Below are 26,963 nucleotides of genomic sequence, written 5' to 3' on the forward strand. Positions count from 1 at the left end.
CTGTGCCAAGGCCATGGATATCTCAATAAATGTTATAGTAATGGAAAGTGTAATTAGAGGATAGGCCACATATATAATATAAAAGGTAGAAGTAGAAAGGAATATACAGCAGGGACAAGATTAGTTAGTTGTACAGGCAATAAATAATACAGGAATTTGGCAGGAGAAAGGAATCAGAGGAAAATTTCCAGAAAGGGTAGGATGGAGCTGAAAGATAAAGGAGGAGTATGATATATGTAAAAAAGAAGTAAAGTGGCTGAGGGCATTTCAGACAGCCAACTATAGAGGAACAAATGAGCTTGTGTAAAGATGTGGACCAATTAACACATAATGACAGATTTTTACAGCGGTGTTAGAAAAATGGATAGTATTGGTAAACATATTTGTCCTTAATGGGAGAGGAAGTTGGAAGAAAAGATTTTTTAGATACATACAATTTAAATTGAAGGTGGCATTGTTACTGTAGGTATAGATTTTGGGATCATTTATGTATATATAACTGAAGTCTTACAATTAGGTACATAGCTAATGCAGAGAAGATGGAAAATGTGAGTTCTGTACAGTTCAAATTGGTTATTGATTTCTATAAACATAGAATTGAACTTGTTTTTGTGAATATCTCCCCTAATATTCTTAGACCAATTACAGACGAAAGTAGGCTTTAGGATCCTATTCTGATGGCACAGATGTTACCATGTTGGACATAAAAATGGGATCAATATTAAATCAATAGAATGGATTATACCCTGAACCTTATTATCATTATAACTGGATTATATCTAGAGCCAAATCATTTAGGTGATTTAGATGGTGAGATTTGGGAAGTTTGAGCTAATAAAATTTAGATGAGATTTTTAGATTTTGAGTTGATGCCCTAATTTGGGATGAGACCATTGGGGACCTTGGAGGGTATGAATGTTTTTCATCATGGGAAGGATGTGAATCATGGGGACCAGAGGGTGGGTAATGGTAGGTAAAACTTTGGCCTTTATGATCTTTGCCATTTGGTGTCATGCTTGTTGGTTACGTTATTTTACATGGTAAAAAGACTTTCTGAATGTTTTGAGGTTAATAATTAGCTGACCTTAATAAAAGGAAGATAATTCTGGGTTATCTGAGTGGGTCCAATGTAACACCGTGAGCCCTTAAAAGCATGAGTGGAAAGTTAAACAGGAAGTCAAAGAGATGTAGCAGAGGGGAGTCAGATAGATTTGAATTGTGAAAAATACTTGATATGCCATTGCTGGCTTTGACAGTGGAGGGGATCCCAAGCCAAGGACTGCAGGTGGGCTCTAGAAGTTGAGAATGAACCCTAGCCAACAACAACCAGCAAGGAAAAAGAACTTCACTCTTCCACCTGTAAGGAAATAGGTTTTGCCAACTATCTGAATAAACTTTGAAGTGAATCCTTTTTTTTTAAGATTTTATTTGTTTATTTATAGCACATACATGTCCATGAGTTGGGGGACAGGGGAAGAGACAGAGAGAGAATCTCAAGCAGAGTCTGTTGGGTGCTGAACCTAATGCATGGCTCCATCTCATGACCATGAGATCATGACCTGAGAGGCAATCAAGAGTTAGAATCTTAACCCCCAGAGCCATCCAGGCAGCCATGAAAGTGAATTCTTTATAGAGCCGCCAGAGAAGAGCCCTGCAGACTGACACCTTGATTTGGGCCTTGTAAGACCCTAGGTAGAGGAGAGTTCAGTCCAGATTTTCACCTAGAGAATAAGAAAATAAATGGATGTTTTAAGCTACCAAGTTTTGGGGAATAGAAAATGAATACAATTAATGTTGGTGTCCCATCTGATTAGAAATAAGTTAATGTCCTAGACATACACAGTGTTTAGATCTCACTTGGTTACACTGTGTCCTTGTGGAAGAGGAAGATGGGCAATTGAAGAATTGCAGCAATAAGTTATGAGTACTTCCAGTATTAGGGTCTTGGGATACTTCCAGTATTAGGTATTGTTGGCATTTCTTGAGAATGATGTTTCATGGTTGACGTCATTCCAATTAACAGATACAATTTCCTTAAGGAACAAGAATGCTTAAACTTTCTTACTGGTCCTTTCTCGATTCTGTATGTCCCTTTTCTTTGATATATTTGGGAACTACGTTCCTTGGACCTTCTCAAAGACCTGTCAATTCTAATACATACATGTAGATATATTCAGCCACTCAACACTTTAAGAGTCAATAAGGACTGATTAAGTACTATTATTTGCAGATTTCCCCTTCCTTTTTAATGGACTGGCTTCTGCAGGGACTGGGGAAGCTCTAACATAACCCAACACCTCTCTCAGCTCTAGTCAGCCTTTGTTTCCGAGGCTGTTTGGAGTAGGGTAAATATTAAAATGGAAAAAATATTTAATCGTCAAAGTAGGCTCAATCAAGGAGTCATTAGTATAATACCATTATACTATTAACAGAGATAACAGAATTTACCTCCATCTTTTCTGTTCTCAGGGCCAAAGCATAGGTATGACTCTCCTACCTTGTTATGTTTCTGACACCTCTCTAAATACTAGTGTCTTAATCTTGTTTAGTTTACATATTAATTGAATTTTATCTAGTTAAATTACATTTGAAGTAACTGTTTTCATTAGCTGTGTCGGTGAAATCATCAAAACCTCAGTTTACTTATTAATTTTATTCTACTCTTTTAGGTCTTACAGAACATTTTCTGTGTCTTGAGAGAAAACTATTTCTTTAAAAGGAGAAATAAATAGGCTCATAGGAAAATCCCTTAGGAATGAATATTTTTCAAACTGTAAATTAATATTTTTGAAAAATAAATGTAATAGTTGATGCATGATTCACTTGATAGCTGTGGATGTGAGTGCCCTGAAAAAGTTCTATGTCAGAACTATGGGTTCTGCCATTTTGCATTTTTTTAAGATTTTATTTATTTATTTGTGAGAGACACACAGAGAGAGGCAGAGACACAGGCAGAGGGAGAAGCAGACTCCATGCAGGGAGCCTGACATGGAACTTGATCCCAGGTCTCCAGGATCAGGCCCTGGGCCGAAGGCAGCACTAAACCGCTGAGCCACCCGGGCTGCCCTATTTTGCTTTTTTTTTTTTTTTTTTATTGTAACTTGCTTGATAGCCAGATCTATTTTTCTTTCATTCTTTTTAAAATTAGGAATTATGTACCCCTGATAAATTGCATTGCAACAAAAATTCTAATTTTGTCTCTGGTTCCATAAAGCAAGAGTTAAAGAAAATGGTACCCAGCCAAATCTGGGTTAAGAAAGGATAAAAACAAACAAACAATGTTACTTAGCAGCCAAATTTATTCTAAAGACCCATACTGTAAAAATGGTGACTTTGGGGTCCACAAATGGGGACCAGGGAGATAGAACACTCAGTACCACTTTTATCCTTTTTTGTGTGTTTAGTATTGCCTACAAATTAACCTTCGACTTTTGTTTTATTTTGTTTCTAGGGTTTAGAGTACTTAATTCTGTAGAACAGAGTGAATGTTTAAGGAGAGGTGTGAAACTTAAATATGTAAAACTTAAATATGTAAAAACTCTCAAGAGTTTCCATGCTATGTGCTAATATTATAGGCAGTACTAAAGTACTCAATTTAGGCAATACTAAAGTACTCAATTTACAACATACTACCTTTTTTTTTTTAATTTGCAAGATTTCACCCAGTTTCCACATTATGTGCTAATATTCTAATAATCATGAAAATTATCTAACGATCCTATGCCTAGGATTATTCTCTGAGATGGTACAGCTCTTATTCTGCACAATCTTAGTGAGTGAACTCTTTGCTACTGTTCTTCATCTAGACAATTGTTGAGATTTGCCATTCAAACATAGGGCCAGGACTTAAACAGCTTCAGCTAGCTGGCCAGCTGTCTGATGAGAAACAATTTGAAGAGACACCTTGCCTGAAGAAGGAATTAATGAGCACTTGGAATAAAATAACAGGAGGCAAATCATTGACAGTAGGTCTGATCAGAAAGTCTTGGAATTCTACTAGAAAGAATGTAAGGAAATAATATTTCATTTTGGGATTTTGTAATCCCTTAAATTCATATGAACATTCTCCAATACAGATTCTTATTTAACTTTTTTGTGGTCTTCAACCTATATAATTAACAGAACCAAACTCAAAATTAAACCATTTTTCAGCCAGAGCCTTTGCTGTTGAATGCCCTGAGGGCATTTAGCAGTTCACCTGCATATATGTATATTTATGTACCTCCACTAAGTCAAATGACTTTTCAAGGATTGTTACATAAATAGAACATAGGGGATCCTGGGTGGCTCAGTTGGTTAAGCATCTGCTTAGGCTCAGGTCATGATTCTGGAGTGCTGGGATTGAGCCCCATGTCTGGCTCCCTGCTCAGCATACATAGTTTATAAAGGACATGCCTTATGGAGGTCAAAGCAAATAATCATGTCTTATCACCCCCTCCTTCATCCTTTCACCTCTGCCCTGGATCCCTGCCAGCCCTCTACTCTGAATAGAGTCCAGAGTCTCTCATCTTTTAATGTACATACAAATCACCTGGAGAGCTTATTCAATCATGATTTATAGATACTACCTCCTAAACATTATAATTCAGTAGGTCTAGGGTGGAGTCTAATAATTTGCCTCTCTAACAAGCTTCCAGTTTATGCTGATGCTGCCATTTTGGAGCTACAGTTTTGTAGCACTAGACAACTATACCAACTGGCCTGTAACTAAGGGAAAGATGATAATAAGGCTGTTGAATCTGTTGGATCTGTGGGGTGGGGAGAGAGGGGAAGGAAGTAAGAGTGCTAATGGAAGTTACTACCTTTAAGGAGGTCTCTATAACAAAACTACCTTTTTCCTTTCACAGAAGCAAATCCAGAGAAATTCAACAGTCGTTTTCGAAATAAAATGTTCTATGCAGGGGTAAGTATATAGTGTATTTTATAAGTATTATGTGTTATTTAATACTAATTTACCATTGATAATAAGGATGCTAACTATGTTAAAAATAATACACATCTCAGATGTTTACAAGTATGTCTATATATGATTAAGGTTTAATGTCTTGGTTTAAAATTAAGATGTATTTAAGTTGGTAGAAAGGGAGCTGGTGTTCATCACTTCGAACTTTAAAGCCTAAGGCTTCATGTTGTACTGAGGGGATGATATTCAAGGAGTGACATGAAAAACATCAAAGCCAATCTAGAGAATGAGACAGTTAGGCAGACTTAAAAGATGTATGGTAAGTCTTGGATAAGAATGTGGATTGCATAGGAGTTCATATGCATCCATGTTTGGATGAGAAATTGACAGAGGATGGGCAGTTTCTCATGAAAGGATATATGTGAGTAAAGGAGATCTTTTTTCTTCCTTCTCAGGAATATCCCTGGGGATGCATGACCGTTGATTGGGGGAAGCACCTCTAAAATATTGATTTAAAGAAAGTATAGTTTAAATTTATAACACTGGATAGACAGAATTGAAATAGAAGAGGAAAGGGTGAAGCAAGATGTTCTTAGTGGCAAGTTAAAGATGATATCAATACCCTATGGTCAAGTAGGAGGTCAGGAAAGGTCATCAAAATCAATCTTCAAACTGGCCCTTGGAATTATCTACTTTTTCACTTTTCTATTTGTGTTCTTAAATTTTATTATAGGTTATAGTTTGAAAACAAAGTTTTCATCTTGACAGCTACTGCATTGCATTTTGTTTTGGATTTAACAAGAAAAGAACTTGTTTTATATTTTGAATAATTTAGAAGCACTAGGAACTATTTATAACATGGAAGCAAGGACTTGGCATAACCATGTGATTAAATTTATTTTTTCCCCTTTATTTCCTTGTGGTATAGGCAGCTTTTTCTGATTTCCTACAGAGAAGTTCTAGAGATCTATCCAAACATGTTAAAGTTGTTGTAAGTATTGAATGTGTTGACTCAGTTCATTTGAATATAAATATGTATGCTGCAAATAATGTACCCCAAATACCAGTTTATATACTTAATCAATGGGCTGCCTTAATTCCAGAGATCATTTAATATAGTTCATTCAGCCAACATTTCTGATAATATAACTCTGTATTGGGAACTGTCTTAGTTGCTGGGATGAACAGACAGTTAGTTTCACTCCTAAAGAAACTCATAGTTCCATTACAGAGAGGACCTGTAAGTCACTGCATAACATTGTAGTTAGTGTTGTTGATTATGCATGCAATATGGTGGTGGCACAAAAAGGGGAATGGAAACTGATTATGGTGGGTTCAGGGATACTTTCATCAGAGAAGTGATGTTGAGCTGGGTCTTGACATAGAAATAGGTGCTCACCAAATAAATATCTTTTTTTTCTAATTTTTTTTTAAATTTTATTTATTTATGATAGTCACACAGAGAGAGAGAGAGAGAGGCAGAGACACAGGCAGAGGGAGAAGCAGGCTCCATGCACCGGGAGCCCGACGTGGGATTCGATCCCGGGTCTCCAGGATCACGCCCTGGGCCAAAGACAGGCGCTAAACCGCTGCGCCACCCAGGGATCCCCCAAATAAATATCTTTATTTCAGGGCTGCTTGATGAGACTCCATCTTAGAAAAAGACTCTTAAATACAGAGAACAGGTGGTTGCCACAGGGGAAGTGGGTGGGGAGATGGGTGAAATAAAAGGACCTAAGAAGTGCAAACTTCCAGTTAAAAAATAAATAAGTCATGGACATGAAAAGTACAGCATAGGGAATATAGTCAGTAAGATTATAGAAATGATATTTGGAGACAGATGATTTCACTCAGTGAGCACTGAATAATGTATAGAATTGTTGAATCATCATGTTGTACATCTGAAACTAATAACACTGTATGTAAATTATACTTCAATAAGAAAAATTCATAAAATTCATAATCACCAATCAGTAAAGCATGTATGAGACATCAGTCTCCTGAGTCAGTTGAAAGAAGAGAGAAAAGCGATTACCACTAGTGTCAAAGGCCATTGACATCACTTTTGGGTAGTTTAGTTCTCATGCAATAGCAGTGAAAACAAGCATCTCCTAGTAGTAGAGACTCTTTAGAGGGGAGGTACTGCTTTCTTAAAGCTGGAGGCAAGAAAGACAGTGGTCCACTGAACTATGAAGATCTTTTATTTTTATTTTATTTTTATTTTTTAAGATTTTATTTATTCATGAGAGGCAGACAGAGAGAGAGAGAGAGAGAGAGGGAGGGAGGGAGATGCAGAGACACAGGCAAAGGGAGAAGCAGGCTCCATGCAGGGAGCCCGACTTGGGACTTGATCCCGGGTCTCCAGGATCAGGCCCTGGGCTGAAGGCAGCACTAAACTACTGAGCCACCCAGACTGCTCCTGAAGATCTTTTATTGATAAAATTATGGTTATTAAATTTAAGTAACAGTGACCTCCCTGTTTCTTTAAATTTTAAAGATTTAAATATTAAATTTAAGTAGTAGTGACCACCCAGTGAAAAATGAACTTGTCCTGCTTTTCCAGTATTTTTACATTGAGAGGAAGGGCAGCAACACCGCCCAGGGGCAGTGGCCATATTGAATGGCTTTTACTGTTCAAGTCAGCTGCAGTGAAATTAAACTCTGTATACTCCCTAACTACTAGACAGTTTGTCTCCACACTCCCCCTGATGACAAGTATCTTGTACATAGGTGGTTATATAACAGGGATTAAAAGAAGCTTACAAAGAGACCAAAATGGCACCCAGATAACTAGGAATGATAAGCTGTCAGCCAATACAGGCAAGATTCCAAGTGAATTGGTTTGTGTGATACCATCTTCTTTTTTTGTGAAGAGAAAAAAGATTAGAAACAAAATAGAAATATTTGGGATTCAGTCCTAGGTCCACCTTTATGAGGTATATGACTTTCGGGGAACCAGGTAACCTTCCAAAAGAGTTTACTTGCCTCATTTAAAACAGGCATAACAGGACATGTCTTTGAACAACAATTACTGACCATTGTGATGTGTCACACAGGGATACAGGATATTTCTATAAGGACATCACTGTATGTTTTCTTGAGTGAGAGATGGAAAGGATAGAAGATTAGCTAGAGCAATTTAATGTACAGGTAACGACAGACTGTCTCATTTTTGCCACAGGGTGAAGTCAGGTGTTTCTGAGGTAGTAGTTAATCTCTCACATAAATGTAGAGTAGTTTGCATGACTACTACATCAGAAAATCATAGGACAATAACAAAATCCTATGTACAGCATTATTTGTCCTCCTTCCCATGTTTTCTTCTTCTTATGACTTATCAATATGTGAGCTTCTGTATAGGAACATATTTTATGTGTAGATATTTTCCTTTGTGTGTTTGAAATAGGAGAAAAGTTGAAAGCTGCTGTTCTTTTTTTTCTTCAGATTTTATTTATTTGAGAGAGAGAAAGAGTGAGAGCATGGGGGGCAAGGAGGGGTGGAGGAAGCAGCAGACTCCCATCTGATCAGGGAGCCTGACTCAGGACTCCATCCCAGAACCCTGAGATCATGACCTGAGCCAAAGGCAGATGCTTAACCAACTGAGCCACCCAGACACCCCGCTGTTATTCTAAAGAGACACAAAATTTAAAGGCAGCAATATGTAAGAAAATTTTGTGAAGCATGAGAGATGGTAAAGTGCCCTCTTTTATAATTTGATAAATTCCCAGAATCACTGACATGTTTCTCAGGAAGAAAAAGTAGAAAATTTAAAAGATTTCCATTCTAAATATGATAATTTTATAGTTTTTTTTTCTGTAAGGCAAACAATACTGCTTTGTATGCTATTAATGTATCACATCCTATTTTTAAAGTTTTAGTTACTTACAACACTCAATTTTGATAATTTAAGGTATCTTCCTTGGTATAGTCCTCTATCAATCATTTCAAGTCCTTAAATTGGGAGACTTCATGTTTTCTTGGTGTCTGAGGATATTGTAAAAACACCTTCAATCCATCAGTCAATGTCTAGAATTTGATTCCTTTCTAAATCACCTTTTAAAATATTTTGTTTATTTAGGGCTATAATATTTCCTGGAAACAATTTTTTGGGGCAGGCTCGTTAAAATTAGGCTGCGTTAAGATCAGCTGGGAAAACAATGAGACAATAATGCTAGGAGAAGCACTGTTCTTAGATTGAACACTCTTGAAAGAAGTCTTTAAAAATTCACAGGGGGCTTGGGAATGCATTACTCTGCTCTCCAAAGGAGAAGATAATGAGGAGATAGGAGATAATGAGGGTATGAGGAGAGGAAATACAGAAGTACACCTTTGACATTGAGAAGTCTATAGTTGTGACTAGAATTTTCTTCTTTTGACTTTTGTCACCAGTGGGAAATGAGAAAAGAAAATGAAAGCCTTTTCTTTGATTAGTTGGAGGATGCTCAAGGGAAGTGCTAACCATGAGGGAAGCTCCATACAGAGATATTGGGGCCAAGCCAGCCTGAGGCCTTTGAGACACCTGGGGTCATTCATGTCCAAATCCAGAAAAGCAGTTTATCTCAGAAGACCAGTCAAAGTCTGTAGGACATTAAATGTGTAAGAGCAAATCCCTAAAGGAGATATCACTGATTTACAATAGTTTTTTTTAAAGCTTGCAGTATATATTCCTCTTAAACAGTTTTCAAAATGTTATGTTTAGTGTTTTCAAAATAAAAATTATTTTCAGAAAGCAAATAGAATAAATGGTTATATTCATCCCTATTGTTTGGGTTGGATAACTGTGGTGGAGATCACTACAGCTTGAACTCAAGGCTTCCTTTTAAAAAAAAAAAGATTTTATTTATTTATTCATGAAATAATAAAGAGAGAGGCAGAGACATAGGCAGAGGGAGAAGCAGGCTCCATGCAGGGAGCCGGATGTGGGACTCAATCCTGGGACTCCAGGATCAAGCCCTGAGCTTAAGGCAGACACTCAACCGCTGAGCCACCCAGGTGTCTCATCAAGGCTTCCTTTTTATGCACTTAAATGTTCATAAATCTTTTAAGGTTGATACAAGTCAAAATATCTAAAAATCCAAGGTTAAGAATGATGGCAGTTCCTTTGTTTATGAGGCCAGAGAAAAATTATTTTGGCAGCTTTGTTTTCCTATTAAAACAAAACCATGCTCTGAACCCTGGGTCTGCTAAAGTTATAATCAGAATACATTTTCAGTCACAGTAATGACATCCACTTAAGCAGAGTTGAGGGCAAGGGGAAGACCGTGGTATATACCACTGTGCCAACCTAGTTATCTTTGATAAAATTTGTAGACTTGTGACTACATCAAAAACCCTTTTTCTACTCTGATTGTTGCAGTGTGATGGAACAGATCTCACTCCAAAGATTCAGGAACTGAAGTTCCAGTGTATAGTATTTTTAAATATACCCAGGTAAGCTCTGCTCATCCTTTTTCTTCGGTTTGATATGAACTCTGTTTGACTTGAGGTTATCAGTTTTCATTATAGGAAATGTTTAGGTACAAACAGTGAAAGTAAGTTATCTTACTGACTCATTAGGGGTTTCCAGGCCTGATCATTTTGTTCTCGGTTTAGTTAGTGTTCTCTGTGGTAGGTGGTTTTTTTTTTTTTTTAATGCGATGTGGTGTGCATGCTATATACTTATCCATCGTTAAGAAACCCAGGCACCCCTATTTACTGGAACATTTTAATATAATTCTCAATTACTGATTCTCTCTCCCTCCCAAGAATAATAGACTTGAATAAATCCCTGTTCTCAGTTTCCTGAAAGCTGTTAGGAAGCCATGCAGCCTGATTTTAGCATGGAACTCATTCAAAATTGTTGCTAGATGATTGCTTTGAAAAAATAGGATCAATTAGAGTAGCATTTTCTAGCCAGGATGTCAACTCTCTTTGGTGCTATTATATACCTCTGGAGAAAGGGGTATTTAAGATTAACTAGACTCAAAATAAGCACATTATCTCAGTGGTACAAAATTAGAGTCTAGACTCCCAAGCCAAGATTTTGGAAGGGATGAATCTATGACCCTTTGTTATTTGCAAACCACACAACTCAAGACACAAAATCTGCAGATAAGTTCTATTTAGACTGAATTTAATTGAAATGAGAGTTGTATGTAAATCTATGGCTAGGAAAACATAGTTTCTTGATTATTTTTGGCAGTGCTCAGCAGAGTCACCTACAATCTTATTTCAAAAGGTTTTCATCTTCATTATTTCCATAAAAGACCTAGATTCTCAGGAAACATTATTTTCTCAGGAAACATTATCTTCTTTATTTTTTTTTTCCTCTTTTTTTCCTTCTTGCTGCCTTCCTCTCTATTTTGCTTCCTCTACGTTTCCAATTTCCTTTATTTCTCTTTCTTTTTCTTCATCTCTTATCTTTTCCTCATACCTTTCTCACTCTTCCTCAGCTACCTTTCTCTGCTTACCTTCCTGGTAGTTATTTATTATCTTAGTTATGCACATAATGACCAATGTGTACCCACCTCCATTTCCTGGCCCTTTTCTGCTGGCATGCAATGTCTTCCTCCGAGACCAAATTCCGGAACTGCCCGTAGATAACTCACGACATATCATAGAAAAAAACATAATGGATCACTGAGTGAGAAATGTTAATAAACAGTGAGTTAGGGATATAGTTGGGCACCATGAGGTACTTTTGTTATAAAATTGTGACCCATTTTCAAAGATGAATATTTGGAAATCATAAGTCCATTTTCTTTTCTATTGGAAGGTATGCACCAAGAACAGGAAACTGTTCTTAAGTGAGATACATGTTGGATCTTACTGTAAGGTAATGCCTAATGACAATCATGAGAGAGATGGAATAAATTTAATTCTGTGTTTAATCTTATTTTGCAGATATTGTGCTGGCACAATGCCCTGGGGGAACCCAGGAGATCACCATGATTTTGAACCTCAGCGTCATGATGATGGTTATATCGAAGTCATTGGGTTCACTATGGCCTCTTTGGTGAGCAATGCAATATGTTATTGAAATGAAATATATATAAGTTACAGAGTTTATTGATTTCATAGATTTTGGGGTTTTAGCCTTTAATTTTCTCTCCTACTTTACCAATTTATGAACTTTATGCAATATAGGATTGTTTGAGGAAAACAAGAAAAAAAGATGATTCTTTATGTCACGAAAGAAATTGATGCACAATTGTTTGAATTTCAAAAATAAATATTATTTGTTCATTTTCCTGATTAATTTTCTACCAGAATGAAATGCAAACATTTTTATGGAAATTAAAAAGCGTTATGCCACAGACATATCTCAGCATTAATGCAGAAACCTTGCCATTTGATACCTTTTTGTTTCATTGAGGACCTACCTTTGTTTAGGTAGAAAGGAAGGTGGTCATTTGCATTCAGCTTTATCTTGCCTGGTAAAGAATAAGGTGGATAGCTCCATTATCACCAAATACAGGAATAAAGAAAGACATCATTATTGTAACAATAATGAATATTCATTTGCTACAGCGCTGAGATCATCTTCACATTTTAATTTTGTTTGCTTGCATTAGATTGTGAATTATAGTGTAAGGGCAATTTCAAACAGGTTTTAGCACATATTTCAACTTATTATTGAATGATGAGGAGACAAATTAAAAATTATGCTTATCATCTTATCTAGTATAAATCAAGCCACAGGGATGCCTGGGTGGCTCAGCGGTTGAGCACCTGCCTTCGGCCCAGGGTGTGATCCTGGAGTCCCGGGATTGAGTTCCACATCGGGCTCCCTGCATGGAGCCTGCTTCTCTCTCTGCCTGTGTCTCTGCCTCTCTCTCTGAGTGTCTCTCATGAATAAGTAAATAAAATCTTAAAAAAAAAATAAATCAAGCCACACTATCAGTTTATAAAATGAATTAAAAAATTAAAAGCTTCTCCTTGCAGCCCATGGTTAGCACTTGGTTTGTGCTATACCTTATACTTGAAGGTAAAAAGGTTATATTTCTTGCTCCGAGCAAGCCAAAGCAGCTTTCTTTGTCACTCATCTTGTGGATTCCTACTGACTTTTCCTCAGTCACCTCAGGTTACTGAGATCTGATAGAAGAGCCTGTTGTGATTGTAGCAAGGTTGTCCATCACCTGAGATGGTGATGCTCCTCATGAAATCCACCCTCTCTGGGATGAAGTGATTGTTACGTGTGATAGATTTGTCTGGGAGTGATCTAATTTTCAGGGTTGTAGCTCAGGTACAGCTCTTTCTCTCCAAAGGTCTTTATGGTAATTAAGGCAAAGACTCAGCGGAGAGCAAATATAGGAATAAATTCAAGAAAGATATCTGCAAGGAAGAATTCTTGAAAGCAACCCCAAAAGCCTCAAATCTAGCCACATGTGTTTCACTCATTCATTTATTCATGGGTTCGGTGAACATTTATTGAATGTTCCAGAGCTTCCTACTCCTGACTGTGTGGCAGCAGGTTGTTAAGGGATGTGGGAGAGAAGATGATCCTTCACCAAGGCTCAGGAGGGCAAAGAAAATATTAGTTACTTCCACATCACTCTCAGGATCAAAATCGAAATGTAAGCCTGCAAGATTGAATTTCTAACTCTCCCGCCTTTCCACTGCCTTCTTCACTTTCTAACTCAAGTAGCCTCTCAAGTCAAACTCAGCTTTGAACATCTCTTGCTGCTTTTGTACCACAGGGCCATTGCATATGCTTTTTTCCTTTCTAAAATGTTCTTCAAGTCTCCATCTTCTATAACTTCTCAGCTCTATCTATGTCAGGTCTTTCTTGGGTTATTTTTGTTTACAGTTGCATAGTATCTGGACAGGAAGGAGATAGCTGAAACTGGGTAAGTAGAGGAGAGTTTGTGGAAGGATTCTATAAATATTGAACTAATTGTGAGTAGCAGCAATGGATGGTGGTGTATTCCTGAGCTCAAGGTGCAAAGATAAGGAAGCAGTCAGCTGCACAAGAAGGAGAATTATTTGGGAAGGACCATGTGATAGGAGTAATGTTTGCCAAGTGGAAGCAGTCAGTCAGTGGCAACCTGGCGGGGAGGGAGCCAGAGCCCTAGATATAGTGACTTTACTCTTCTTGGCCCTATAGATCTTTTTCTGGTGCTTCCCTCTGGAGAAGTCTAACCAGAAGCCAGGGAACATGCAGTTACTGCTATAGTCAGGTTCACAAGGCAAGACGGAGAGCAGGAAAGGGTGGAGTGCCAGCGAAGCATGGCAGGTGGTGGATATGCATCAGTCCAGTGTGCCTTCCACACGAGACAGATTGATAACCTATATTGGCATAAGCAAATGTGTCAGAGCAAATTAATTTTTCCAGGAGAAGAAGAGCGGGATTTGGCATTCTGTAGAAAGAGAAATTTACGTACACTTGGAATTGTGAGAGATCCTAGTCCTCTGTGGGAACTATAACTCATTTTAAGGGGGTGAAAAGTGAGGGTGGTCGATGATGGTAGAGAGGTAGGCAAAGGCCAGATCATGGACTGATTATAGGATGTATACAGTAGTTTTGACTTTATTCCAAGGTCACTGGTGAATTAGTAAAGTGTGTTTTTAAATAAGTATTTATTTTGAAAAGAGACCAATATAAAAGTAGACAAAATAATATATTGAACCCTCATGTGCCACCACCTAGCTTCTATAATATTCAAGACATGGGCAATCTTCTGTCTCCACCTATGACCGCCTCCCTCATACTAATGTGAAGCATATCTCAGGCATTATATCAGTTACCTATAAATATTTCTGAATGTGTTTTTAAAAGAGAAGACTTATGAACACAACTATATACTTTATATCTGAAAAAATTAAGGCAGTTGCATCTGAATATTGCTAAGTGCTCAAATTTCCAGTTGTCTTGCAAATACCCTTTGTTTTCTTATGCTCTGTCAGTTTGAACCAGGATTCAAGTAAAATTTATTGATAGTAATTGATTGATATGACTCATGTATCTATGTATCTATAGATTTCTGCCTCTTTACCTTCTTCATTTATTTATTGAAGAAACCAGGTTATTCATCCTGTAAAATTTCCCTGAGTTTGAATTGTGCTGATAATATTCCTGAGATGTCAATTAACATGTTCTTCTCTCTTGCTGTTTCCTTTAAGTTGTTTGTTGGATGTAGATGCATCACTTCCATCCCTATCCCCCAAATCTACTTTGTGGGTATTATTTTCTTTTTCCAAAAGAGAATAGGTAATATCTAGTTGTCTTTCTTTTTTGACTAATAGTCCTTGAGGAGCATTGTCTGGATCCAGCAATCATTAGAGGTTGGCAGAGTAATGATATTCTAATTGTATCCTTCTTCATTTATTAACTGGAATATTGTTATGAAGAGTAATTTCACCCATTATTTGGGTACTCAGTTACATAACTTATGTAGGAAAGTGGGATAACAGATTCTTTTTATTTATATGTTTTCAAAATATAGATTCACTAGCACCTTCTGATGGTGACCATTGTTTTCAATGGATTTGGATTTTTTTTTGACACTTACCATTACAAGTTTGGGTGTATGTACCCTCTCCTCACATCTGGGGAGGCTTACAAATACTTGGCAAGTCATTGGGATGCCTGGGTGGCTCACCGGTTAAGCATCTGCCTTCACACTCAGGGTGTGATCCCGGGGTCCTGGGATCGAATCCCGCATTGGGCTCCCTGCAGGAGCCTGCTTCTCCCTCTGCCTGTGTCTCTGCCTCTCTTTCTGTCTCTCATGAATAAATAAATAAAATATTTAAAAAAAGAAACCAAGTACTTGGCAAGTGAGGTACAGTGGAAGTGACACTAGGTAGCTTGGGATGCTGGATCATGAAAGGCCATGCAGCATATGGAAAATACAGGTCATACTGATGGTCTCTAATTAATAGGAATTTTATACATTCTAGGTAATATTTTTAGCTCCTTCATTTATTTGTTTATGTAATTTAAATTCAGTTAGCCAACATATAGTACATACTTAGTTTCTGATGTAGTGTTCAATAATTCATCAGTTGTGTATAACACCCAGTATAGTATCTGTTCTTATCAGTTTAATATTTGTTATTTAAAATGTCTCCCTGCTTTCATTCATTTAATGTCAGTCATAAATATTTATTGAACATTTGTTGGAACCACAAATACTTACTGAATTCATAAATGAGACTCTGCAACGTAGAACAGTTATGAGAGGGACCCAAAGACAAGCACTGTCTTCAGGGTGCCCACACACAAAAAGCACGAGAGTTGTGGTCTGGCATCATAAATTCTGGGAAAAAAGGCATATGTGAAGATAGAAAAAGAACTGAAAGCAGACCAGTGTTTATAAAATGGAAAATAAGCAAAAATTGCACAGAGGAGGCAGGAGTGGCTACAGATGAGATTGCAAGTATCATTCTATGAGAGAATTAGCCTAAGAGAGCATGGTATTCTAGAGCTCTCATGGTGGTTTAGTGATGACACATACAGTGAAGAAAGACACGTGTGGAGGAGAAAGGATGGGACAGGAACAATATTTTGTAACTGTTCAGAAGGTTGAGAGAGACAGAATGAGACAGAATCAGATTTGTGGTTTAGATAGATTACCTGGATGTCTGTGTGGATGATAACCAGAATTTCTACTGCTGGAGGCAGATTGACAAAACAAGATGTTGGTACCAAAATTCAGGTGAAGAAATGAGAAAGCCTGGAAACCCGAGGGAAGAAAGTGATAATGAAGGTGGGAGGACAGGCAACTTCAAGAGTTATTCAGACAAGGTAACTTATTGTGAAGGGTGAAAAAAAAAGAATAAATGAATCCTGGCTGGCTAGAGTAGGCCAGTAGATAAAAGGTGAATACATTAGAGATGTGGAGAATACAAAAGAAAGATAATATTGCCAAAAAATGAATTGTGGGTTTTTTTACCACATTTTAAAATTTTATTTTAATTCCAGTCTAGTTAACACACAGTGTTCAATTAGTTTCAGATGAACAATATAGTGACTTAACAGTTCTATATAGTACCCAGTGATCAACTGTGTTTTATGGAAGTTAAATTTGGAAACCCTGTAAGACATCTAAGAAGACAGAGGCAATTTGAAATGCATGTTTAGAGCTCAGGGGTTCCTTCCAGGTTGGGAGAAAGGGTTTTGGTGGGTTCAGATCTCTTTCTCTCCTATCCCATCATTGGTAGGAAAAGGAGAAGAAAAATAGTTGATGGAAGCTGGTGAAGAGAAAATGGAATACTTAAATTACGTTGATCATTTTTTCTCTTTATATGATACAAATCATTTAAAAATGCATACTAGCTAACATCAAATGTGTGATTGGATCTCATATTCTAGTGACTTTAGATTGCTTCCAAGATTTAAAAAAATTCTACTTCAAAAAAGCAGAGTTAAGTGTAGTGTATACTGCAGTTTTGAACACCCTATGCTCTCTAAAGAATATGGGCATATGTTTCTCTATTTTCATATCCATCTTACCTGACTGCTCGTATAACAGTAAACTATTGTTCTGGAAGAAAGAATTTAATTTTCAGAACTTGAGTTACATGTTTCTTAAAACTATTATGCTGATTATGTTTCTAAGAACATAAATTATTTGAAAACCACATCTGTGTAAGATGATTGCATAAACAGAGGCGTGTGGTTATTTGGGTATATGTATATATTTTTGTGTACTTAAAATATTCAGAGTGGCACTTGAAGAGAGATTCAAATAGAATTGCTGGATGGGAAAAGACATTGTTTCTTTTAGGTTCTTTATCTTGTGATTGCAAATTTCAAAACAGAAATCTTCAATTTATTTTCCTGGTTGAAACACATTCCTACAAATTAAGATGATTCTGCATTGGGTGCTTGGTAACCTAATTACCTTTTTTTTAAAAAAAGATTTTACTTATTTATTTTAAAGAGAGAGACCATGGGAGTGAATAGTGTGAGGGGCAGAGGGGGATGGAGAGGAAAAGGAAAGAGAATCTGAAGCTGACTTCTTGCTAAGCATGAGCTCGACAGGGACTTGATCTCACCACCATGAGACCGTGACCCGAACCTAAATCAAGAGTCAGGCACTTAACCAACTGAGCCACCCAGGTGCCCCAATTTTCTTTTTGGATTCTATGCAGACCATAATCAGGTGTTATAATTCATGTTTATTTCTGCCACAATTTTTTGCCTTCATGATTTTGAAAGTCTTTTCATATTTCTAAGTAATCTCAAACTCTATAAGACAGCCCAAAGCATTATACAGATTGAGGAATCAGTTACCTAATTTGCTATGCAATATGAAATCCAAAGATTTCAGTCTCCTAAACTTTAAAGAAAGTATAGCCAGCTTTTTTGTTGTTAAATCCAAATATGTAAGCTCTTTTTTATGTATGAATTAGAAAAGCGAAAGGTTATTTGATGAGAAAAATCACATGGGGAAATTCCCAGGGCTGAAGTTTCACACAATCAAGAGAGTATGTTCCTTACTTCTTCAAGGAAAAAATATTAAGTGGGTGCTTATTTTGATAACACACTTAAGAACTGAAAATAAAAATATCAGTCATAATTAAATAACCTATAGCTATATATATTTTGATGTGTTTTCTTCCAATTGCTTTATTTGTTTTTAAACATATAAAAATAACATTATAAGTAAACCTCATAGCACAAATGGCTGACTACAAAAGGCTGACTACTCCTTCTTGTATAAATATATCAATTTATATAGTAATTATTCCTTTATGAAAACCTTTCTTTATGAAATGTTTAGGTCTTTGGATGTTTGGTGGTATAAATAATCCTGTGATTAACATAATTATTCATAAGCCTCTGTTCACTTTTCACAATACTTTCTTATGACATATCCCCACAGAAGAAATTACCGAGTCAGTGACATGAATATTTTAAAGCCTCTTAACAGTTATAAAACTGCTTTCTAGAAATTTTGTTCATTTACTTACCCAACAGCAATGTACAAGAATACCTATTAAGGAGTAATATCCCATAGGTGCTGGAAATGTGTTAACAGAAACAAAAAGCTATTATAATATTATACCTGATGAAACAGAAGGAGAGATGAGAATAAAATCATGAGTGTTTTGTACATTCCATTATGTCCTCTTAAACAGCAAAAAATGAGAGTAAGGACACATTACTCTTTAACTTTATTGTTACCTTGCATTTTTTTTGAAGTGTGTTTTTTGCATATTTTCATAAGCTATTTATCTTTTATTCTTAATTTCAGAAGTTATTTATATATTCTGAATACAAGTTTTTTTGACAGATGTATTTAGTGCAAATATATTCTTCATTTATTCTTATCTTTTATTTACTTAGTGTTTGTTTTGATGAGCAGAACTTTAAATATTCTTCTGAATTCCAATTTTATGAGGTAGGCTTATTTCATTGTTAGGGCTTTTGCTGCTCTTCTTAAGAAAACATGGTTATTCCAAGAAAGGTCAAGGAAATATTCTCCTGGGTTTTCTTTTTGAAGATTTATAATTTTAGCTCTTGTGTATAAGTCTGTAAATCAGCCCAAATTAATTTATGTGGATAGTGTGAAGTCCATATCAAGATTCATTTTTTATTTAATTTAATTTAATTTTTTTAAGATTCATTTTTTAAAAAATACATTTATCCAATCTTTTTTCCAGCTGTATTTGTTGAGTAGATTTTTCTATAGAATTACCTTAGCACCTTTGCCCTTTGATTGTATGTGGTTCTATTTCTGGACTCTATCCTGTTTCACTGACTTATTTCTTTATCCTTATGGCAATGCCACACTATTTTGATTACGATAGCTTTATAATAAGTCTTCAAACCGGTAATATGAATCATTTCACTTTGCTCTTCTAAGGATGTTGTGGTTATTCTGTCCTTTATATTTGTATATAAATTTTAGAATGAGTTTGACTGTGTTTGAAAAAAAAAACCTGCTGGATTTTAATTGGTATTGCTTTGAATCTATAGATTAGGGAAAATTGACATATTAACAGTACTGAGTGTTCCAAACTATAAACATATCTTTCTTCATTTAGCTGTTCTTTAATTTCTCTTAGCAAAGTTTTATAGTTTCATGGCTTCAGCATAGTTTTCAGGTTCTTGCATACCCTTTGCTAAATATGTTCCTAAGTATTTTGTTTTCTTCTCTGCCATCACTGACCCAAGATTGCCATTATTCCCACTGGACAGCAAGTAGAATAAGGGCCTGAGTAGTAAGAAAGAGGATCAGGCTTGGAGGAAGATGGAGACAAGTATCACAGGGAGGAATATAGTTTGGAAAGACAGAAGATCTCATGGCATGAAGGGAAGTTGTTATGGTCTGGATAGCAGGGCAGTAAATGACAGTGGACGCACTTGGTTCCAGGAAAGTCTTTGTTTTCCTATCATGGCCTATACTATCAGAAAGGCAATGTTTGTAGTTTTCACAAGAGTAGTCTATGCAAGACTGAACAGATCATTGAATGTGTGTCACTAATAAATTACCATATTATTAGCAGTAAAGATTCATTCTAGCAAATCATGGGAATATTTGTGGTTAAGCCTAGACCACCAAGTGATGAAAAATAATTATTTCTAAGAAGCATTTAAAAAACTACCTCTACTCTAAGTTGTTCCAAAAATAACATGGCTATGCTAACAATAATAGGACTGTCTTTATCCTGCAAAGCTATTTACTGTAATTCCTCTTGTGCCTCTGCAGTGATCTTGGATTGATTTTGAAATGCCAATGGGACTGCTGTTGACAGCTGTTGACATGTTTGTGGTATTGCTGCTGTTGTATTTTTGAGGCTGAGAAGATGAGTAAAAGTGCTCTACAGTACTGTGCCTTCTCATGCCAAGGGGTTGGAAAGTATTCAAAGTAGTGTTCAATTCTGTTAAACTTGAAGAAGATCTCATCTGGCAGTTTCTGCATTTTTATTTGTAATTAGGCCTAGTCAAGGGTAGCAGTGGGGAGAAGAGATGGTATTTCCAGAACAATGGATGAAGGGATAGAGTTCTCAGCTGAGAAGTACCTGAAGTCAAGGGAAATACATTAGAAACATTCTGGAGATGAGATAGTGGCTCTAATTTAATGGACTTAAGTGGATCGTTAGATTACAGCCAAAAAAACCTTTCAGCTGAATAACAAAGGATCAGGTAATAGGCCAAAAAGAATTTTAGTAAATCCTCACTGCATCCTTCTCTGCTTTTTTGTTCTCCCCAACTAATTGAATAAAATTGTATGTAAAGCACACAACAGAATGCTTTTAACATTATAGGTGTTCAGTAAGTAGTTCTCAGTTTCTATTCTATTTTCTTTCTAGCCTTTTTGCCCCTTTGTGTTTCTTTTCTCTTTGCATTTATAGATAATTAAGTTTCAATTGTTCAAACTAAGGCAAGTACAAAAAAAGAAATTTAAAGCATCAGATAAATACAAATATTTGGCAACTGAAGAAGAGGAAGTTGACTTCACAAATCTGTTAACAAAGTTTATTCCACATTCACAAAATTGAGACGTATGAAAAAAGTTGATAGTATGTTTTAACCTTTTAGATTTTTGAGTGTGTTACTATTTGACTCCTTTTTAATGTTTATTATAAGCTAATTGATAACTCAAAATGCATAATATAACCTTACTAAAAAATTATTTAGCAGTATCTACTAAAGTTAATTATATATCTCAACTCAATGGCATAGCAATTCTTTTCATTGTATGTACCCAGGAGAATATTTATCTACCAAGAGATAAGTACAAGAAAGTTTACATCAACAAGAGCTACAAACTGGAAACAACTAAATGTTTACCAGCAGAAGAGTAAATAAATGCATTTTGCTATATATTACTGAAAAATAACAATGAGCAAAAGATATGAAACACAAAAGAATCATCTAGTATGGTTTATATGAAGTTCAAGTTCTAACAAAATGAATCTATGGTGATAGGAATCAGAGTATTGGTTGCTAACATGTTGGTAGGAGGAGTTAAAAAATTTGAGAAGGAACACATAGAAACCTGTAAATTATCTAAGGCTTGATCTGGATGGTGATTCACATATGTGTCTAAAAATATTCATCAAGTTGTATAATTTGTGTACTCTTTTATAACCAAAGGTGTATGATTTTCATTCATCCCTAAAAGGTAAATGACACTAAATATGTAATAACATATACAACGTAAAAATATATAGTATATAATTTAACATATATAAATGTATATGTTTGCATATACATATATTTTTTTAACTAATGCAGGAAAGTTATGTTAATTTGTTGCTTTTAACAACAGGCCTTTCATATTGGATTGACTTTCCATTCTGTGGAAATCACGGTGAACTGAGCTCTGTATTTGATTTTGATCCTCAAAGCTGCTTAACTTTTGATAATGTTTTTAATTGAGTTATTAATTGATTGCATTGATCTTATATAGATTAGAAGTAGCTCGAGGAGGTTTTTGGTAAAAAGAAAAAAACTTGCCCAAGTTTGAAAATTAACCAAGGGTAGGCTGCCTATTTAAATATTAATATATTTAATATATAATCTATAGTTACATATTATAGAATGTATGTATATAAGACATAGGTTACATTTACATATATATGTTATGTAGTTATATATATTTAAATATATGTTATGTATTTATATTTAAATTAGTATAAAAGCTGTCTTAAACTGTGCTTTATGCCTTTTATTGTCTTTTTTTCTCCTTATATTGATTATTCACTGGGAATAGATAGCACAAAGGACAATTTTGTATTAAAGTAATGTTTTAGATTAAGACTGAAAAATACATAAAACTGAAAATGGACTATCAATGAGAATTTTTGGTCAAGCTCATGAAAAGTTTAGAAACTTTATTTTTGTTAAGGCGATTTATCCAAGATTTCTCATTCTACTCCTGGCTAGCAATTTTCAATGTGTTTATCAAAGGCCTTTTGGTTATGCAGCATGGTCTTGAGGTTTCTAACCTTTCTGACTCTTAAGAACTAATGTCTAGCTTCCTTTGGCCTCTTGAATTCACAGGCTGCCCTGCAAGTTGGGGGCCATGGGGAAAGGCTACACCAGTGTCGGGAGGTCATGCTGCTCACTTACAAATCCATCCCCATGCAAGTGGATGGGGAGCCCTGTAGGTTGGCCCCAGCTATGATTCGGATCTCCTTGAGGAATCAAGCCAACATGGTACAGAAGAGCAAGAGGAGAACATCCATGCCTTTACTCAATGAGTGAGTCTGCCCCTTGCCTACCTTTGTGAGCACAAAGACCATGGAGAGAACGCCAAGCATGTGCATGGTTTAGGGGCCTTACTTACCATGTTGAGAAAGGAACAAAGTCCAAGAAACAGCAGTTCGTTGGTTTCTCTGACATATTTTTCTTCATGTTTATTACACAGTGACCACGCTCTTCTTTTAGAAATAACTACTATATCGTATACTAGAGAGAGAACTTTTCTGCATTGACCACTTTGGTATATATTTTTTGGGAGCAGCAGAAAATAATTAAGAGTGATCTAGGGTCATAAAATGCATCAAGATAAATGTGCTCTGTTTCGTTTTAAGAAGGCATGCTGTTGGCCTCCTTTTTACCCTGGTCACTTGGAGAGTGTTGGTTTCCCCAATAGCAGGAGGCTGGTGGAGCTGGATGTTTGGAGCTCATCACTCTCCATCTGGCATCCCCTTCTGCCTGTTAGTGAGTTGTCACTTTCCCAATACCCCCATTTTGGGGTCCTGTGGACTCTGGTGCTTCAACTCAATTTTGCTATTCTGAGAGTGGCATCCTATTATCTAGATATAACCTAACTCACTGTTCAATATCTAAAAAAAAAAAAAAAAAAAAGGTATCCCTCTTGGACCCTTTCTTTTCTTTGTTGTTTTGATGAACTGGTTTGAGATAAGGTGATGATAACTAGATATGTAGAGTATATATTCATTCTATAGCACCCCTTCATCTAATTTTGTTAATGGAGAGGTCTACCTGGGGTTGGAGAAGGGGATGGGGAAGGATGGGGATTTGGGGCCTCTTTTTTGGTATCTTCTATATATAATGCCCATATGCCTAATCTAACTCAAGGTAAGGCCACTTCTGGGCTCAGCCTTGGGTCATTATCCTGTCACAGTAAGGGACCTTCCGAGGTGCTACTCCTGTCTGTGGCCTGTGATGCATGGTTACTGATTTGTACTGAATGGCTGGCTTCCTGCAGTGCCTATGAAGCAGGGCATGCTTTGCCACATATTTATGGAGTCACTATGACAATCTACAGAAGTGCCTAGAATAAATCAGTGACACAGGTGCCATAGCTCACTGCCAGAACCTGACTTTACCTCTCTTTCTGAGATGGCATATGGTGAGGAATAGCATTAGACAGGGCTCTTAATGTGTTTGCATTTTTTGGCATCTGCTTCTAAGTCTGAAGCTGGTGTGAGAGATCCTCTCTCCTCTGCTTCCTCCTTTCTCAGAGTCACTGTGGACATCAGAGTCACTCAGCACTTTCCCCAGACCATTATCCAGACAGCTCATTCAATTGTATTCTTTATTTTGTTTACATTTTGTAGCTAGTGAAACTCCTAGCTCCTTCCCAAGGATTTTCTTTTTTCTTTGCCTTTAGCTTCTCTTAGGCTGAATATACAACTGGCAACATTTATATGTTAACATTTATATGTTAAAAAGGTAGGATGCCAACAACAGTATATGGTTGACCATATCCTCTCAAGAAATGTTAGCATTAATCCATGAACGAGTAGTTGGGGAGAAAGCTCTGAAATAGTAAATGAAAAGCCATCTCGGAGGTCATATGGCAGCTCAGGTTGTTTTGAGTCACTTGTAGATAGTTAAGAAGCTATAATAAAACTAAAAGTTCTTTTTTTTTTTTAATTAAAAGTTCTTAATATCTACAGGTAAAGACTTCTCATCCTCATGCCTGGCAGTGCTATATTTAATAACCTTATTAGACACGGAATTGTTTCTAGGTGCTTAAGTTTCAAACAGCTCTTGCCCTTGAACTGAGAAAGAGTTTGTATTTGCTCAGCAACCATATTGTTAATTCATCTGGGCTTTCTTCACATATAAAAACAAATACAAATGGTTGTTTTCTTTTCGTACTTAGACTACGTATGACAGATGATGTGACCACATAGATTTAGCTGCAGGGTGTTCGAGAAACAGCCTCAACTCAAAAATTGTTCCTTCCCACCAGGGGGCAGTGGTGCATCCACCTAAGCAGCCTCTGGCCTCAGGAAACCTCTGTGAACCACAATAACATGCTTTTCAGTTCAAAAAAGGACACCTGCAAAACTTAACAAAGATATTTATTATTATATATGATGAATAACTATAAAAACACTACATTTTTTAGAAAATCAATACAGATAGCACATTTTCAAAGGAAAACCAAACACCTAGTTATCTTGTCATGCTTGTTCACTAAACCTCAATTGCTCTCCCTCACTGCTCTTGTTCACCCTCTGCAATTAGATTTCTTCTTTCTTTCTACTAGAAATCCTTGTTTTGAAATCTGACTTCTGGGGATCCCTGGGTGGCGCAGTGGTTTGGCGCTTGCCTTTGGCCCAGGGCGCGATCCTGGAGACCCGGGATCGAATCCCACATCAGGCTCCCGGTGCATGGAGCCTGCTTCTCCCTCTGCCTATGTCTCTGCCTCTCTCTCTCTCTCTCTGTGACTATCATAAATAAATAAAAATTAAAAAAAAAAAAGAAATCTGACTTCTTCCACTGGATTTCCAGGTGGAGTTTTCAGGTTGAGGATTGCCTGGTCATTAAGTCCTTCCTACAAGTTTCTAAAACCTTCTACGTCCTCTAGGCTTTTCTGTTTTGGCCATGGTTGTGCCAAGTTCACTTTTGCAGCTAAGGCAGAGAGATAATTGAAAGATATTTCTTTATTTCCTTCCTTCCTTCCTTCCTTCCTTCCTTCCTTCCTTCCTTCCTTCCTTCCTTCCTGTTTTCTGAGATTGTTACTTCTGTTCCTTTTGCCTGTCTTCTTTTAGAAGAAAGAGAACTGGCTTCAAATGTCTGGAGAATTCATTTAGAAACCTCTGTGGGTGATAAGGATTGGGCTGGGTGTAGCGAGTTAACTTGGAATATTTGAGAAATAAGTACTGTGATTCCCTAAACAACTGGCTTCCTTTTCCACTTGAGCAATGGCGTTCCTCACAGGTTTGCCTTTCTCTAGGAGATGACATCTGTACCCCAGATTTCACCTATGACAGATAAGTGAATAAATCTCACATCTGTGTTTTCTATCCAGGTATTCTTTCCAAAAGCCAGAGACTCATACCCAGATATCTCAGGTGACATCTTTACCTGGATAGCAACCTCAGACTGCAGGCTAAAAATGGGCTTGTTAATTCTGCTCTCTTTCCTTCCCTGCTCATCAGCCAATGAGCCCTTTTCATTCATATTTGTCTATATGGAACCATCTACCCATTCACCACATCCTTGCCCATCCTTGCCATGGAGTCCTTGCAGTTACCTGCGCTGTTACACACCCCATGTGGTCTACCTTCTGTTTATTTCCCACATGTCTCTTTTTTTTTCTTTTTTTTTTTTTTTTTTTGGCAAAGGTTTATTTATTTATTTTAGAAGGCAGGGGAGGGGCAGAGGGAGAGAATCTTCAAGCAGACCTCCCACTGAGTGTGCACCCCATATCACAAGATATGGGGTTTGATCCCACGACCCTGAGATGATGACCCAAATTGAACCCAAGAGTCAGACGCTCAACCAGCTGACCCACCCAGCCACCCCTATTTCCCATGTTTTTAACTCACAACATCTACCGCCTCTGCTAGTGTTACAGCCTCTGTTCAAAGGCCATATAAGTTACCTCACCACAGCATCACTAAACTATGGTCATGATTCCTTGCTTCCAGTGTCACTGCCCTTCACACAATGCTTTTTCCAATAGACTAATTACAAGGATCTCTCTAGAAAGGTCAAACTTATATTCCTTAGTTTTGTGGACCTTTTGATTGCCTCCATCATCCTCGTCTTTCACTCCAGAAATCATTGCTATTCTGGGGCAGTGGACTGCCTTGTGCATCCTCATACTTTTGCACTTCTGTCACTCTTCCAGCCTTTTTGTCTGTTAACTCTTGCTCAGGTTCAAGACTCCATTGAAATATCACTTTCCCTAATCTA

At 36.8% G+C, this 26,963-nt stretch overlaps 1 protein-coding gene across 1 annotated transcript in view; it reads left to right on the top strand.

The window, feature by feature from the left end:
* DGKI (diacylglycerol kinase iota) overlaps positions 1 to 26,963 on the top strand; it is a 419,283-nt gene that overhangs the window by 248,751 nt on the left and 143,569 nt on the right. The window contains 5 exon segments of the mRNA XM_072762958.1: positions 4,848 to 4,903; positions 5,832 to 5,894; positions 10,260 to 10,333; positions 11,786 to 11,897; positions 22,842 to 23,041. Coding sequence (XP_072619059.1) covers positions 4,848 to 4,903; positions 5,832 to 5,894; positions 10,260 to 10,333; positions 11,786 to 11,897; positions 22,842 to 23,041 — 505 coding nt within the window.

The sequence above is a fragment of the Vulpes vulpes genome, chromosome 7 (assembly GCF_048418805.1).
Source record: "Vulpes vulpes isolate BD-2025 chromosome 7, VulVul3, whole genome shotgun sequence".
NCBI classification, from domain to species: domain Eukaryota; kingdom Metazoa; phylum Chordata; class Mammalia; order Carnivora; family Canidae; genus Vulpes; species Vulpes vulpes.